The sequence below is a fragment of the Armigeres subalbatus genome, chromosome 3 (genome assembly GCF_024139115.2).
Source record: "Armigeres subalbatus isolate Guangzhou_Male chromosome 3, GZ_Asu_2, whole genome shotgun sequence".
NCBI lineage: Eukaryota > Metazoa > Arthropoda > Insecta > Diptera > Culicidae > Armigeres > Armigeres subalbatus.
Window position 1 is genome coordinate 305,157,286 of NC_085141.1, and position 18,349 is coordinate 305,175,634.

Consider the following 18,349-nt stretch of genomic DNA (forward strand, 5'->3'; position numbering starts at 1 on the left):
TTTAATACTTCTCACTTCTCGTTTCTAACTTCTCACTTTTTACCTTTCACTATTCACTTTTCACTTCTCACTTCTCAAATTTTTCACTTTTAACTGCTCACCTCTCACTTCTCAATTCTGACTTCTCACTTCATACTTCTTACTTCTCATTTTTCACTTTTCACTTTCCACTTTTCATTTCTCACTTCACACTATTCACTTCGAATTTCTCACTTCTAACTACTCAAATCTTACTTCTCACTTCTCATTTTTCATTTCTCACTTCTCACTGCACAGTTCTCATTTCTCAAATTTCTCTCTTTTCACTTCTATTTCTCAATTCTTACCTCTCACTTCTTACTTCTCACTTCTCACTTCTCTCTTCTCACGTCTCACTTATTACTTCTCACTTTTAAATCTCCATTCACTTCCTATTTCTCACGTCTTATTTCTTATGAGATGTGCGAAATGTATTTCTTACTACTCACTTCTCATTAATCACTTTTCACTATTAACAATATAAGTTTTTTTTATTAACTTTTCGGCCAAATGACATTCGACCAAACGGCATTCGTCCAAATGGCCCGACATCATATATTTTGTGCATGTGAACTGATTCTGACAACATCGAGTTAGCGAGGTGAAAATGCTTTGGGAAATTACTTTGACTTAGAGAATATCGAGTAAGGGAGGTATCGACTTTACGTATGCTAAATTCAAGGGACTTTATATTTCATATGGTAAGGGAAAATATCGAGTTACAGAACATCGAGTTAGGGAGAGTTCACTGTAAAAATTCTCCAAATATACCCGATTCTTTTTTTACACGGATTATTTTCACACGGATTTTTTTTACAGGGTTTTTTTTACACGGATTCTCGAAACAACACGGATTTTTTTTGCACGGTTTCTCGAAATAGCACGGATTTTTTTTACACGGTTTCTCGAAATAACACGGATTATTTTTACACGGATTTATTTTTACACGGAACGCATCCCCCATATTAACAAAGAGCCAATGACTTTTTTTACACGGATATTTTTTGCACGGCTTTTTTTACACGGTTTCTCGAAATAACACGGATTTTTTTTGCACGGATTCTTCAAATAACACGGATTATTTTTACACGGTTTCTCGAAATAACACGGATTATTTTTACACGGATTTTTTTCACACGGCACGCATCCCCCGTGTAAAACAAAATCGGGTGTATTACTAGTTTCATATAATCACTTAACCATAAAAAGAGGGAGGGTCCGGAGGGGAGGTTTTGCATGTGCATAAAAGTACAACTATTCCCCTTGATTTTAGTGAAAATTCCGAGTAAAAACCTCTTAAAACCTCAGAGATATATGGTTTTCAAAATTAAAAGTTCGTCCTGGGCGTTTACTGGTTGATCGAGAATCGAACCTGAAGAAGTGACGATGTTATAAATTTGCCCAGAGAACTTAACCACTAGCCCACAATGAAGTGATGATTGTACTTATTGCATTAACATTCTATGCCTTGAAGTTTTCATTCGAATATTACTTGCATATAGAGGAATTATTTCCCAAATGGTGTAATTTTCAGATTCATCTTTTTTACTTAAATGCAAACATAAAACGTCAACTGCAGGTTAATTTTTTGTAAGTTGGATCTATATTACAGCTTTTAGAATTGAAACCCGAATGTCATTCATTCTACATTCGTTCGAATCATTTTTTAGAAAATTTATAAATCTTTCGGAAAAATCAAAGTTAATTTCTTATGTTCCGGCCACTTGGTGTGGAAATTAATTACTATGTCTGAAACTCGATTTGTGCAATTGCCCAGAAAAGTGAAAGATTCAGTTCGAAAAATGTATGGTTTCGTGGGATCAAACCCCAGCGAAGGAAGTGGTTACCCTCCAATACATTTTTCGAACAAAATCTTTCACATGTTGTGCAATTGCACAAATCGAGTTTCAGCTAAATCTTTATTTCTGGGTATAAACAATCCGCAAAATAAATATCCATCGAAGTTTTTATATCCAACGATATGAATCGATGAACTAAAAAGTGGTGAAGATGCAGCGATGTTCAACAGTAAAATTCGTTGTCAAAATATATCATAACGTTGAGATCGTACTTTATCAGAAATCTGATAACGTTTCATGAATATTCATATCGTTATTGCAACTCATTTAGTGGTAAAGATGGTAGCCATGTTCATCTTCGAAATACTTTGTCAAAGTTTATCATTTTTGAATGATTTGAATAATTTTTGTGGATAATTTAGTGTAAAGAAATACTGTTACAATCATTTAATTTTAGATAAATAACTTTGAAGGAGTTTGACGAATGGTTAGCCGGGTAGAGGTTTCCAAAAAATAATATATCCGCAGTTTGTGTTAAGCCCGCAGTCCACTGTATGTCATATTGACAAATATTTGTCAATCTTATCCTAACATGTATCAGACTGATTAGAAATCGACATGGATTTCAGGCTAACTTGACAAATATTTGTCATCATGACAAACAGTGTACTGAGGGCTTCAGATAGATGAGTTCACTGAGCCGTTGAGGATATACCTAATGAAGAAATATTCACTGATCCATTTTTAGTGTAATCGACAGCACAGAGTCGACTAATTCCCTATAGGGAAGTAAAGACAAAAAGCAGGGTATGCACGGGGGGTGCACGAGGTGGCTCCACAAATAACAATACGGACACATCTGTATTTCATTACAATACCATCGATGTGCCCCTCATTCTGGGCAACCCGCAACGCGCAACCCGTGTGCTCAAATTTGGCTCCTCTGTTTTTGTTTCGATTGCGTTTTGTTTATGTTTTCTATTTTTCTGATCAAATCATGTCGTCTCATGTTCGTCGTTCACTTGTCTGCGCAATCTCCTATAATATATGGTAGACTGCGATTATTTCGCCGTGCCTGTTTGTCACCTCATCCGATTGCTGGAAATACCCGAAGCAGCATAATCTCCAATCGAAAGCAACTCAGTGAAGAAAGTTCCTCATTATCAATGCAGTTGGGGTGAATCACGTAAGAGCAAAGTGTTATCTTCGTCATGTAGATGAGGTGAATTATCAAAACACCCAGAGCCACGCGGTCTAGTCTAGCCGGGAGAAGAGTATAAACTGTTCGACAACAATGGAGCTCCGCGAGTGGTCCCCGTTGGTGAGCCTGGTGAACAAAATCCCGGTTACAGTGCAGCGCGGTCTGCTGTTTCACGATGTTTCCATCACCTGTGTGCACCTGGTCGATGAATTTATTGCCTTGGGCAGCAATGTAGGAATTGTGTTCTGGTATAATCGGAAGAGCGGTGCGGTGGAGCGCCTTCAGACGGAGGTAAGATGGTTATAATGATTGGAGAGAGCTTGGTAATATGCGTAATGTAAGAAAAGACTTGATTACTACTCTAACGATGTTCAAAATTATTTATCTGGTTACACATTGAACATCGGAAGATACCGAGACTACTTCACAAATTGAATATTTCAGTCAGTTTTCCTTGATGATAAAAGTACATGATATATGATATATACAATCAACAATCCCATCGTACTCATTACTCGGAAGATTCGGATAGCAAGAGGTGGATGATTTTTGTGTAGCCGAAGAACTTCAGGGGTGCAAACGATGATACTATAGCGTGTAATTGTTTGTTCATCAATTCGCTGAACGTTTCAAGTTCAACCAAGCTTTCTATCTGCGTAAACATTCGGAAGCATGTTTGTAGCGAACGCAGGACATGCGTTGTCAAATTCCGTCTAGGAGTTTATTCCGAAAAACTACACTTGCTGAATCTGCTTTCGTCGTTATAGAATATTTAGTTCTTGTTGTTTACAAAAATGATAATACGAATACGGACTCGCATAGACAGGATTCTTGGAACTGTGTCTACATACGTTCTTTTGTTAACACATGGAAGCCTGTAATGCACCCCAATTTATAAAAGGTCGGCATAGACACAGTAGAATGATCTAAGGCGCAATGGGTTTGTGAAATCTTGTGCAATTTTGATGACGAATACATTTGGAAAGAGCCGAGTGATGCACGTTGAACGACAGTACGTATTAACAACCCACCATTTATTGTGCGTATAATAAATTAATGTTTCAGACTATCTGCATACACAAACGTACCACTGATCACTATTTTAGACCACCATACATATTAGAATCACATGATGCAGAAATACTACAAAAAGCAATACTCCACCAGGATCCAGTGCTGTTTCTTTCAGAGACGAATCCACTCTTGTAAGAAACGAATGACAGCTTATCCTTTGTAAACTAAACGACTAACAACAGCAACGATCACAGTGCTTAAGTTGCATGATACTGTACATCATTATTGTCAATGAGTTCATACAGTCTGAGCAAGTACATACAGAAGTTTTCCACTGGCGGTGCTTGTACGATATAAATATTTATATCGCTTAGATCAAAAAACATGAGCAATGCGCATGCAGATAAACAGATGATGTATATTAATAATTTGTTACAAGTTCACATCGAAGTAGTCTTTATTGATTACCTTGTTATCTTTCACAGAAATAAATTCATTCCTACACTGATCGTTCTACTAGCTACACCCGTTTTATCGCTCTCTCAAAGCTTGTGGTTCTACTAGCCTAGTAGTAATTAACTTCCCTCCATGTATTTGGAAAGAGAAGATTATTGGACAGAGAAGACTTTGGAAATACGTCGCTGAAAATGTGTCACTGATTGTCAAGATTGCGATAAAACAAACTGACGGATGGAGGTGACCTGGAGGCTCATATCTATGATCTGGAAGAGTTACTCTAAAGGCTTTTAAGCGCCGGGAAGGACCTGAGAGAGGACGTTCAAGTAGCGATATTATTGCTAAGTTTACCGATGTCCTATGACCACGTTCGAAAGACCTTGATGATTTTGAAGGACGATGAGTTGAAAATGGATTTTGCCACAATTGGGAAAAAGAAAATGATTGTTTTCTGAGCGAAGATTCAAAAGAAAGGAAGAATTAGAAACCAAGAGAAAAATCCACGAAAAAGTAGAAGGTTGTATCAAAGACACGACCGTAAATTGAACGTAGAATTGCGTATAATACAGGGTGGATTGGAAGTTAGATCATCAACATTTTGTGCATATTCATGCCGGATGGGTAATATCCGAAATGTAGGCAATTTACTAAAAAGTGCAATTTCCACACTACCCAAAGAAATTAAATTTTTGAATAGTTAAATGCATTGAATCAATTGTTTACAATAGTTGTATGGAATCTTAGAGAGTTTACTGTTCGATTCATACCAAAGTCTTCACAATTCGTTGAAAAACAGCTGCTTTATTGGCTTTAACTTCCTGACTTCTTTTCGTGACGGCCCCAAATTTGAAACTTTGGAATGACCTCCCTATCTTACCGAACAACGAAATTCTACGTAAAAAAAACATATGCCTTCATCCTACAAGATTCATGTAAACCAATGAAGAAATGGATTGTTGATTCGGGAGCTTCATCACATATACAGTTTTCCGCGAGTGGTAATGGCCGCCAGCTTGCGTGTTCCGAGCTGTTTGATCAATGTGGTAAATAAGGACAATCCTTCATCAGCACCTTTTTATTTACAACATTGGTCAGAATGTTCGGAACGATCGGTGCAGTTGACCTCCACAAACGTCAACTCAGACAAGATTCAGCAGTATGTTAAAATGGTTCAAACACAATTCAACCGAATATAAAAAGCAATCCGATCCGATTATAGCGGGGAATCGTCTTCTTCTTCAATGGCTCTACATTCCAAATGGAACTAGGCCTGCCTTTCATTGGCATTTCAGTAATTAATTGAAAGCCTTTCTAAGCCCGCCATTGCATGAGTAAGGTACCCCGGGGCAAGTGGGACCTAAAAAAACGCTAGTTCAGCCAAATTGTTAACGCATACTTAAAAAACACGATATTTCAGAACATTAACCACGGATACATCATTATATGCTTCCGTTGTTGAAGTGTAGACGTGTTGTAAGCCATTTATTCAATTACAAAAAATATTGGTAGTGAAAGAAAGAAATTCACCTGTAGGACCCACTTACCCCTTCAAACGGGGCAAGTGGGACCTATTCTGTTTTATACTGTCGAACTAAACTAATTAAAGGAATCTACAATGTTCATATTATTTCTGAGTCGTAGTATCTTCAGATCATGGATGGACACTCAGAAATATAAAAAATCATTCATGGTATAAAATCTAATCTTTTGTATTATTAATAAGATTTATTCATAGCTTAGCTTAAATTTTATACTATCGTAGAAATAAAATTATGCTACCGCCGATTTTTGCAAAAGTATTTTATTCAGCATATACGGTGTTGACAGTTTGCCTCATTTTTGTTAAAATGGCTAACAGTTCAGCAACTATAAAAGTTTCATTTATTTTGGGCATATTAAATAAATATTATATTTAGAAAAAGCAATGGTAGGAGATACTATATACTAAAATGGTATGTACTGTTTAAATGTGGTCAAATCATTCGATACTTTTATTCGCTATTTTTTACTTCAAATTTAACTTTATAGGAAAGCCGGAAGATGAAAAAACGGTGCCTCCGTAACCATAGGAAAATCATCCGTTTTAAACGCAGGAACGTCGGAAGATGGAAAAATGGGGCCTCCGTAAACCATAAGAAAATCATCCGTTTTAAACGCAAAAGGAATACGGAAACATAAGCGACAATACTATGTATATGGCACCATTTTCCTAAAAAAAATGTGCTTTTCTTTGATGTCGAAGCGCAGCGGATCATGCCGAATTCAATGATATCTGCAGAGTACCAGAAAGGTGTTTGCTCGATTTATAAAAGTGTTATTCTAAGCTGTGATGAATATACTCATAGAAATATGCATGTAAACGCGAAATAAAGCTTTTCATAGAACAAATTTGTATTTTCACTTTTCAAATTAAGCAAAACAAATCGATTGTTCAGTGCAGAATCCATCTATTTTTTCCCACCGAACAAGGTTAAACTAATGCCGATTAAAGTCATTTTATACTATCTCCCAATATATCAAAGTTATACTATCGCAGTATAGTCGGCACCTAATCGAGTTTGGGGTCAACCAGGTGAATAGCTCATTAGCGTAACTTTAAATCTATTTAGTATAGATTTTTCTCAGAGTGGAGGTTTGTTGCTTGTCGGATTTTTGTTTTTGCTACAAGGGAGGGATTATAATTTAGGAAATTTGTACACCAGTCAACAGCCGATTTACTGTTTAATTGGCTCTTGTTTTGCGTTTCACTTGGTTACTTTTGTACCAAATGTTTTAGGTGGAAAGGATAAGCAAATCTTTATTCACCATTCGAGTGAATGTTTCTGTGTTTAGAGCACAGATTATTACAAAAATCAGTACTTCAAAAGAAGCGTTTTTATGCAGGCGATGCAGAATAGAACGAAATTGCCAATTTATGTGTTGAGCACTTGAGCAATTTGAAAATAACAAAACACAAGACAAATTTTGTTGACCTATCGTTGAACAAATAGATTATGTACACTGTAAACGGAAAAATATCGCATAGTTATATCTATTGCGGGAGATAACTTTTAGAATGAATAATACACATTTGTTAATCAACTGTACAATACTATTTAACAATGAAACCAACAATAACCAAACTACATCAGATTCAGATCCATATGATATATGAGTATAGTGATATGTCCCACTTGCCCCATGTATGTTAAAACTAAAGGGTAAGTGAAAATTGCAAATTTTGGCTTAAATTAAAACTTATAAATCGTTTTCGATGTCACACAATTATTTAATTGCTCAAACTATTCACCTTCCACATCAATGATAAATTTAGAAGCGACTATTATGGTGGAAATCCATTGAATTAAAATATAAGTAATAGATTTTCCCGGTAGTCTGAAGTCATGATCAAGCAATAGCATTAGCATGGTGCCTCAAATGGTTTTGATTCCAAATATTTTTGTGTGGGCTGTATTCGTTGATAGTCCTGCTTCATCTTTCTAGAAGATTGTTACCACTAAAAACGTTTATCGATTGATCGGCAGCCATAGTACCCACTTACCCCGTATTTTCACTTGCCCCGGGGTACCTTATGTATCTTGTGTGGCAAGTACAATGGATACACGATGCCCAGGGTGTCGAGAAAGTTTCCAACCCGAAAACATCCTAGACCGGACCGAGAATCGAACTCGCCATCTCAGGATTAGCAATACCACGCCTTTGCTCGCAAGGTTACTGGAGACCGAGAATATACGTCCCAAATAACAATCGAGGTTTTATCATAGTTTTATAGTGTACTTTAGAACTTAATTTCAAAACCTCCCTCCTCACAACCTCTTGTAGATCGTTATACCACAGAGAACAGACATGGATGCTCGAACAAAATTTCGTTTAAAACGTGTGTAAAGATTTAAATCGCACCTCAGCGCCGCCAACGCAGGCTGCCCGACATAAAACCTCAATCTCACTAAGCGATGGCTTTGACATACACTGCCTAAACAATGTAGTGCTGCCACCTAGGAGCGAGCCTAGGAGCAATTCGGAATGAACACTAGCGCTAAAAAGCAAAACACGGCAAATTTTAACCATATTCATCAGCACACTAGCACCGCGCAACGGAGGCATAACGACATACTTAAAAATGACCAGTACAAACTTTACACAACCACGGGAATGAAGATGAACGTCTGTTCTGTGTGGTTATACTATCATGTCACGGCCCCAGTTGGCCCAGTTTTGTTGCAATCAATAACCCCTGATATGCGTTCCAGTTCAGAACCAAAGATATTATAATATCACATAAAACTTTTTCTTCTTCTGCTTCTTCTTATTGGCATTACATCCCCACACTGGGACAGAGCCGCCTCGCAGCTTAGTGTTCATTAGGCACTTCCACAGTTATTAACTGTGTGGTTTCTAAGCCAGGTTACCATTTTTGCATTCGTATATCATGAGGCTAGCACGATGATACTTTTATGCCCAGGGAAGTCGAGACAATTTCCAATCCGAAAATTGCCTAGACCGGCACCGGGAATCGAATCCAGCATGGTCTTGCTTTGTAGCTGCGCGTCTTACCGCACGGCTAAGGAGGGCCCAGGTCACATAAAAGGAGGGTCACATAAAACATGCTGCATAAAACTTCCTCCAGATTTGGCGGTTTTGAGAACCTAGATATAAACATGATACGACTACATCATGACGACGAGACAACCTATAAGCTTATAAATGAACAGCTGTCAACAATTATGTTGATTATTTGTTTATGTTCATAATAGCGAAACGAAAACGATGTTTTTCTTCTTGCAATGCGCGGATTGCATTAAGGTTCCCCCAAACACACGCGACGCAACAGTGATATGGAAGCGTAAATAGAGCATTGCCTGCAGCGACCCAACGATAGAATCGCGACGACTAGTTGTCGCCGTCGCTGCGATGAAATCGCTTAGGTCTGGGGGAGCCTTTATACACAAAAAGGATTAGAAATAATAATCCGTGATACCGGATACAAAATTAAAGTTTATATCTGTGTTTTGGCTATAAGTACATACATGCTCAAATGTATGTCATGATTATTTTTTGGTGAAACTGTGATAAATAATTAGTTTAAATCAATGTGCTTTATTAATTCATAGGGTAGAGAACCATTTGGGCAAAAAATAACAAGGAAACGAAAAAAAAAGTCCAAAATGTAATGTAATGATAGCTAGGAATGCTTAGAAAAAGCAAAGAATATGAATATTTGTAACATGTTTCTCCAGTAGTGAATTTAGCACAAACTTTATATAATTAAAAAAATACTGGAACTTATTTTTGTAGAAAACGCAGTGGAATTGAATAGAGAGTAGAATGAAAAATAAAAACTCTTCCAAACAGTTTCAAAATTTATGTCTATTGCTTTGTAAAAATAGCTAATCAATGTAACACAATACATAGCTGTATGGCTGTATCGATTTCTTTTTCAGCCCCATGTACATGTGGTACTCTTGTGTTCTGAGCACTTTTTGGGGGACATGGGGCCAACGTTAAGCATCTTCATCCTTGAATTGGGCATTGATTCCTATCGACTTCATTTATTTCTCTGTTATAGTTTCGTCGCCAGGAGATCCTAGGTCTGCCCCTGTCGCGATGTCCTGCCGGATTCCAGCGCTTGCTTGCAGATTTCGCCTCCGCTCTTACGTAGTGTATGGCAGGCCTGCGTCCATTTTGTTGATGGATTTTTATGGCATCGTCGATAGGGGTCGTACACTTCTTACGTAAGCAATTTTTCTGGGATTTTCGACCCCCCTCCGCCCGTAAGATTTTTTTTCCACACAAATAATTTTTTATTTACATGGTGCTTATGAAAACGAAAGACCCCCCTTAAAGGCTTACGTAATATGTGTACGACCCCATAGGACTCAACATTCAGAATCCAGTAGTGAGGCCACCAGGTCCGAGCTGTAAAACGTTGACACCGGTTGATGAATACTTGAAAATCTATGTGATCTCTGCGAATAAGCACCAAGTATCACTGGCGTATGACATCACAGATTTCACGTTAGGGTTGGGGTTTGGTGCATTGAATGGACCGCCGCCTAACGTTGGCTTCGGTTTTCAACCTTCTTTACTGTTTGCCCGGCTATCGTGGAGTTGGAGTTGTTCACATCCAATGATTCGGTGTTGTTGATGTTGGTGAGGGAAACGTTCAACCAGATCATTCAGTTTACTCCACTGTTGCGTTAGTACTGCAGTATCGTCATATGGGTCGAGGTAGTACGATTGCTCTATGGTGGTGGGCTGCTAGTGCGGCCCATGATTTCGTCGATTTCTGTGGGCAACAGCAACAGAGATATAATACATCCAACCTTGCTTCACTTTAGCGATTATATTGTTCTGGACTCTGGATTTTGTCTATACCTCCCTTGCTTCTAGGGACGCCCCGCAGATTTTCGTGATTATGACGATCGAAGGCTTTTTCGTGGTTAATCAGTACCAAATGGAGAGACTCTTGAAATTCATTGACCTACTCCAGGATGATGCAAAGCATGACAGTATGGTTCTCACATGATCATCCGGGCAGAATCTTGCCTGTTGCCGTCCGAAAATTGTTAACCTTTCCCTATATCTGAATTAGGATAAGTCGTCAAAACTCGAAGAAGTTGTTCTAAGTGGTCGAACCAACAACATTTCAGCTGATCAGTTGGATCGGTGAGTGACTGACATGTAGCTTCTTTCTCTGGCACCCACGGATTTGTCCTTGCTTTAATCAGGCGTCGTGAAATATCGTAGAGTTGGCGATTATCGCCGGTTATTGCGGCTTTCTTATCATCGTTGACCGGGGAGTCCTCCCGCGCCCGCTTCTACCGTCTGCAGCCAACAGCGTTTGACTAACTTCTCTAGAGCCGCTTTTAGTTGTCAGGACTAGTATTAAGCTCCTCTGGAAATGGATCACCTGAAAATGGAGGTGGTGCCTTTTTGAGTCCGTAATGAACGCAGCGATGACATCGCGTTTGACTATCATCTTTTAATTTGCAAGATCCGACCTCGCATTTCCAGAATTCAGCGGGAGGATAATTCTCTCGGGTATCGATTCATCATAGATTGATTAGAAGATACAGCTGTGAAGAGATCGTTCATTGAAGAATATGAATGGCATTATTGAAACTGACGAGATCATCTTCGATGAGCTGCGCACTCAGCGAATAGGATGGATTACAGGAACCGGAAGAATGGAACACCTGGAAGAATTTCCGAATTTCTGAAAGAATTGTAAAGGAATTTCTGAAGAAAAATCCCGAGGAGTTTCCAAAATTCTAGATATTTTTTTAAAGGAATTGGAGGTATTTCTAGATTTATTTGCGGAGGATTTTTAAAAAAACTCCTTGAAGAATTTAGTTATGAATCACTGGATAAATCTCTGATGTATTACTTGGAGAAATTCCCGATGGAAATCCTAGAGGATCTTTTGAAGGTATGCCTGATAGAACTTCTGAATGACTAACCGAAATAATTCCTTGATTATTTTTTACGAAAAAATGTCTGGGCGACCTCCGAATGAAGTTTTGGATAAATTCATGAAATATCACTTGAATGATTACTGGAGAAATTTTCGAAGCAACTCCTGAAGTAAATTCCTAAGGAATTCTAGAGAATACCCGAAGAAGTATGATGATGCATCGACTGCAAATCCAATATTTTTGTTTTTTTTTGCATTTTAATTCTAGATACAAAACAGTGATTCATGGATTCCTTCATAGGGGAACGGTTCGGGCAGAATCCTTCTTACAAAAAAATTATTGAAGAATGAACATCGGAAATCATGAAGGAATTTCCGGAGGAGTTTTTGAAGGAAATTTAAAAGGGTTTCCTAAAGGAATTTCGTAAGACATTTCTAAAGATTTCTTGAAGGAAATCTCTGAAGGATTCCTGAAAGAATTTTTGAATATTTTTACGAAGCGATTCCCGAAATAATGCGAAGGGAATTGCGAAGAAATTTCAAAAGGAATCTCCAAAGGTCTAAAATTATTCCTGGAAGAGTTGCTAAAAAATCCAAGAATTTTCGAAAGAATTCCTGGAAATATGAATTTCTGAGGGAAATTTCGAAGCAACTAAAAGAAATTATTTTTAGAGTTTCCGAAGGGATTTCTTGAGAAAGCACTGGAAGAGTTCCCAAAACATATCCCGAAAAAAAATCGTAAGGGAACTTCGGAATGACTTTCGAAATTTTCTTATAATTCCAATCTTTAAATTTTTGAAGCAATGTTATGAGGAATATCCCATGGAATCCTCCAATTTATTTCCGGAATTCCATTATTTTCAATTTGTCTACGAAAATACCTTTAGAAATATCCTTGAAAATTCCTTCAGAAATTCCTTCGAAATTATTTCTAGAGATTCATTCGAGAATTCATTTGCCAATTCATTTAGGAGTTTCTTCGGCAATTCTTTTGCAAATTCCATTGGCAATTTGTTTGGAATTCCAACGAAAACCTTTCAGTAGAATTCCTTTATGAATTCCTTTGAAAATTGGCTTAGGAAGTCCTGCTGAAATTGAACTAAGAACCCTTATTCAAGGAATTTTTAAAAGAATTGCATCACCAAATATTTCAGATTTTTGTCAAACAAATTCTTCTACGAATTCCCCAAGAAGTCCCTCCCATAACTCTAGGTAGAAATTCTTGGAATTTCATTGAAATTTTACTTAATTTCAATTTTTACTAAAATTTTACGCAATTTAGTCGGAACTTCATCCAGAATTCTTTCAAAACCTGATTTAGGAATACCTTCGGACATTACTCCGACGCCTCAACACCTGCGCATTTTTTTTTAGAAATTCTCTCGGGAATCTCTTCAGAAATTCATTAATAAAATCTATTACGCATCAGTTGGATATTACTTCTCGTTTCTCGAAAAAAATATCTGGAAATACCTTCAATATTTCCGTTAAAAATCCTTCCGAAAATTCATTCAGGATAGCCTATTTCATTCTTTAATAAATATCATGAAAAAATCTACCAAAAAAATTTCCGAAATAATACCTGCATGAATTTTGTATTAAAAAAAGAATACTAAAAAAAGGAAGTTCTGAAGGAATTTCTGGATGTATAAACGGAGATTTTTCGATAAGATTTTCTGAAGGATTTACTGGAAGAAACTCAAAAGTCAAAAGGAATCAATGAAGAAATTTTCTAAATTATTCCTGGAGGGAATTTCTGGAGTGGAACACAATTCTGAGGGATATTAGAAGAAATTTTCGAATTAATTTCCAGAGAAATTTCAGAATGAATTCTCGAAAAAAAAATCCAAAAGAAAGCTGGAAAGATTTTCGGATAGATTTTTACATGAATTTACGATGGAATTTTCAATAGAATTTCCGGAGAAATACCGATTGGATTTTGCAAAGAAAATCCTAGAATTTCTTCTGAAATTCTTTAGAAAATAATTTTAAAAATTATTCCGGAAGTTTCTCCAGGATTAATCAAAATTCTAAGAAAATCAGTTGTTTTTCTAGTGATGAACTTTGTACAAACCTCTTTAATAAAGAATAAAAGAATAAAAAAAAAAATGTTTTTTCTCAGGAGAGGACAATTTCGGCGTAGGGGGAATGACGGCTTTGGCAGGTTTTGTTCTATTATTGTCAGGGGGGTTTTTTATGACTGATTATGCTCAGATTTGGCCTAAACATTCTTTGCATATCAAAGAATATTGTGGCCAAATTTCATAAAATTCGGTCGACAAAAACCTCCCTGCCAATAATAGAACAAAACCTGCCAAAGCCGACTTTTCCCCTATATAATAAAATTGCAAAAAAATATTCGATTTGGTGGGTCACGTGTCCCATCGTGCCCAGCTGAACTCTGCCAGTGTAATCATCTTTCAAATGTAATCACCTCTTTTATTTGATATATTATCAAGCTCAATCCTTTCAACTCTATCTATACTCTATCAATTGCAATTGTCTGATAAACTCCCTTTCTAGCACTCCAACCACTTGACATGTATTCGAATAATTTCGACCGTCGAGTTTATGGTTGCAGCGGGCGACCAGCAGGGCATGATAAGTATCTTCCAAATACCTAAGGAAGCTCCCCCGGATGTTTGCGCTGAACTACTTCTAAAAAGTAAACCGACCGAGCGGTACACCATCCGCAATGTGCACCGAGCGGAGATCACCGATCTGGTGTGGTCCAAAAACGGGATGAAGCTTTTTTCCGGAGATGACAACGGAGCAGTTGTGCTGAACGAGATCAACTATCAGGGAAAGACATGCGCGGCCAGGGAGATTGTGAACGAGAAATATCGGGTCGTTCAGATGAGCTTGCGGAAGGACAAACTGCTGGTTTCAACTACATATCGAACTGTGATCTGCACTCAGGAGGACTCCAAACGGTGGCGTGTGACGCAGGTCGGTAAGAAAGACCGAAAGATGTTGAGTCACTTCGGGGCGATCTTCCACGAGTATCACAAGCAATTTCAGGCGATCTCTACCCGTTCCGGTTTCCGACTTTGGGTGTCGGATATGGAAGGGGATGTGGCACAAACACTCATTTTCAAGGAATTAATAAAATTTTCTTCCGCCGAAATTCCAGTTCTAAACCCTAGCAAACACCCCATTAGAATTCCAACCACTTTCGGTACACTCTACTCATTCCAGGATAAGTTTGTACTATCCGTTGCCAACGATATGATGTTCGTTCTTGATCTCGACAACATGAAGGTTGTCGCAGCGTTAACAAGACTTCGCCGAATCCTCGACATAGCGGTCCACAAACACGAAATACTAATTGTCGAAAGCCCTCGATCATTACTTCGGCTATCCACCCTTCCGGATAGCAGTCAGGCCACAATACTGTGTAAAAATGTCGAACTGTTCACTACCAGTGATAGCGACAGTCCAATAGTCGTGGCAGATGAGTGCCTCGAACAGGAATCAGGATCGGAAAACGTTTCGAATCCATCCGCGAATGGTCACGTTGTGGCGAAAGGCGACGTCGTCGATGGCATCCATTCGGCGACAACTTTAGAGCAGAATCCTTCTTCCGAGGGTGGATCACACCACCTCATTACCCACATGAAAAAGTTAGAACTATTTGAAACGCTGAACGAACTGAAGTACGACGAATCGATCCTGTTCAAGAGTGGACGTAAAACGAAACGGAAGCACAAATCCAAAGTCAATCCGATTGTCGAGATTGGGCAGATACCGAAGGAGATGGAAGACGGCTTGGTGACCGCGGTTGGCAATGATCATCCACAGGGAAGTGATTCGCAATCGGTAAAGCAGTGATTATACGGGGAGCAGCTTATCAGTGTGATATTTTTAGCTTTTGGTTCTTATGTTAAAGTCAATTATGATATCGAGTTTACTGGAAGTTTATGTTTTGTCCAAGTGCACCAGAATGTCTAAGACGTGGCTAGACGATGCTTTATAAGCACATTTTGCATTGCATAGTAAAGTTTATTGATGATAGCTTCTAATAAAATTGTTTTCGCTTATTGAATAAACCGAAAAGAAGGAAACTGGTGTGCTGCTGAATGTAGAGAAATATCCTGTTGCTATCTGACGTCTTAAATAGCAGTTGTTTCACATTTTATATTAGGTTATCTCCCTGTATAATAACCTACCAAAACCTGTATAAGAACTGGGGATATGCGAAATTGTTAGATTCCTATACGCGTGCGCCCGGCGTGCAAGGGACTGGCGGCCCAAGAACAAGAACGAGCCACCTGGAACAAGACCTTATATTCGGTTTTGCTCCGGACAACACGGCCATCATAGGTATAGGTAGGTATTTATTGAATAACGCCTTCAACTTATAAATTAGACGGTTGATTGTTTGACTTGACTGCTAACTTGAAGGAATTTGACTTTGACCTTCAGGAATTTCTCCTAGGAATTTATAATAAAAAATCTTCCAGTAATTAATCAAAGAATTTCTTCGAAAACTCTAGGAAGATATTTTTGGTATTCTTTCGAGATTTCTCTCTGGAATTTATTTAGAACTTTCTCCAGGAATTCTTTCCGAATTTCCTATAGGAATTCCCTCGGGCATTCCTCCCGAAATTTAAATCCAATCCAAATTCAAATCCAATCCAAATCCATAAACCTTATCATTATCGAATCCAAATCCGAAGCCATTTCAATCCAATCTAAACACTATCCAAACTTTATCCAATAGACATCCAAATCCAATCCAATTTATTCCAAATCTAATCCAAATTCAATCCGAATCCATTCCAATGCCAATTCTTATTGCGATTCCCATATTCATTCTTCAAATTTAAAAATAAATCAATTCCAATCTCCTGTTACCTTCGAGTTTGCTTCCTGTTTTCCAAAAGGTTATACGGTCTCTGAAACACATCTTCAAATCTAGAAACTTAATGGAAGTTCAGTAAACAAAATATTTGAAACCTAATTCCAAAACCGTTATTTTCATCGAATCTTAAAATATCGTTTCAAAGTTTTGTTTTTGCTTCAATCAAACATGTTTCATTTCCGTATTCAATTCAAACCTAACCTATTTTATATAATTCTTTTTTCAACTTTCCGTCGAGTGGCCTAGCGGAGACACATGTTTATAAACTTTCCATGTTTTTTTAATTTTTTTTTTTCACTCTTATTTGTCACCCGGCTTACTCCTCTGCCCTTTCGTCAGAGAGCCTACCGGGGACGCTAGCAGTTTTCGATTATTTTTTCTTTGTGCTATCCCTTTTGCACTTTTTTTGTCTTCCGGCCTACTCCTCTGCTCTTCCGTCAGGGAGCCTACCGGAAACGCTAGCTTCAATCATTTCCATTCTTTTTTGCTATCTTATACTAAGGACACACCTGTGGTACTTGTACCATGGTACAAGAGAACAAGAAAATTATTCCAAGACTATCTTTAATAAAGACAATAATTGGTATGGTACTCATTTCAAGATTCTTGTACCATGGTACTTGTACCACCAGTGTGTCATTAGTATTATCTTGCTCTATTTCTTTGTCGCCCGGCCTACTCCTCTGCCCTTTCGTCAGGGAGCCTATCGGGGTTAATTTTTTTTCGCTTTCTTGTTTTACATTTTTGTTATTCTATCTTGTTTCTCAGTATTTTCCTTTTTTTGCTTACCGTTACTTGACCCCACTATTCACTACGTGTCACACATATTTTCACTGAGCACTACAAAATAAAATCAACAAAAAAACGGTTCAAAATCTACCGGCTGCGTCATTGTCGTGACCCAGACGAGGTTTCTAGACTCGTCCGTTCGTCGCAACAATAGACGAATCCAAGTAAAAATAAGAAGAAGACACACGACGGTGTTAACTTTGACAGATCCTACAGCACAGCATAGGAAGATCATTTTAAAATGCTTATAATAAATTCTAGACAAAATGTAATTAAAATCTGATTGAAGTATGATACGGAAAAAGTTCCAAACTGTATGATAGATACATTTTTGGAAAATATTCAAAAAATTGAGATAAGCTTCCGAATATGTAATTCAGAACTTTTTCCGTATCCTACATCAATCAGATTTTAATTAAAATTTCTTTAGAATTTATTATAAGCATTTTAAAATTATCTTCCTATGCTGTACTGTAGGATCTGTCAAAGTTAACACCGTCGTGTGTCTTCTTCTTATTTTTACTTAGATTCGCTTATAAAGCCATTTCACGAGACAGATTCGATCAGCTGATCGAAATTTTGAGTGGACGGCTCGGTCTTTGTTTTGGTAAATTTGCTTGCAAACCATCATCAATTCGTCATCATTATCATCATTTCATTCCATTTTCGCAAATGTTCCTTGTAAAATGTAAATATTAGTGTTAGGTCTCCTGTCATTTGAGCTTTCTATAAAATGGCTTATACTCAGCAAACTGATTCGCACTTCGCTCTTTGACACGATTATTCCGAAATGT

The 18,349-nt window shown here is 37.7% G+C and overlaps 1 protein-coding gene across 1 annotated transcript; it reads left to right on the forward strand.

Moving 5' to 3' along the window:
- The first annotated feature begins 2,751 nt into the window (after positions 1–2,751).
- Positions 2,752–15,966, forward strand: LOC134220612 (WD repeat-containing protein CG11141). Its single transcript, XM_062699714.1, has 2 exons — positions 2,752–3,309; positions 14,426–15,966. The coding sequence occupies exons 1-2, from the start codon at positions 3,112–3,114 to the stop codon at positions 15,731–15,733; spliced, it is 1,506 nt and encodes a 501-aa protein (XP_062555698.1). The 5' UTR covers positions 2,752–3,111; the 3' UTR covers positions 15,734–15,966.
- Positions 15,967–18,349: the final 2,383 nt, after the last annotated feature.

Bases quoted from the DNA above. Each gene is read 5' to 3' on its own strand.
- LOC134220612 (XM_062699714.1), top strand. From the start codon at position 3,112: ATGGAGCTCCGCGAGTGGTCCCCGTTGGTGAGCCTGGTGAACAAAATC. The intron at 3,310-14,425 runs GTAAGATGGTTA...CTCCCTTTCTAG, and splicing joins TGGAGCGCCTTCAGACGGAG to CACTCCAACCACTTGACATG.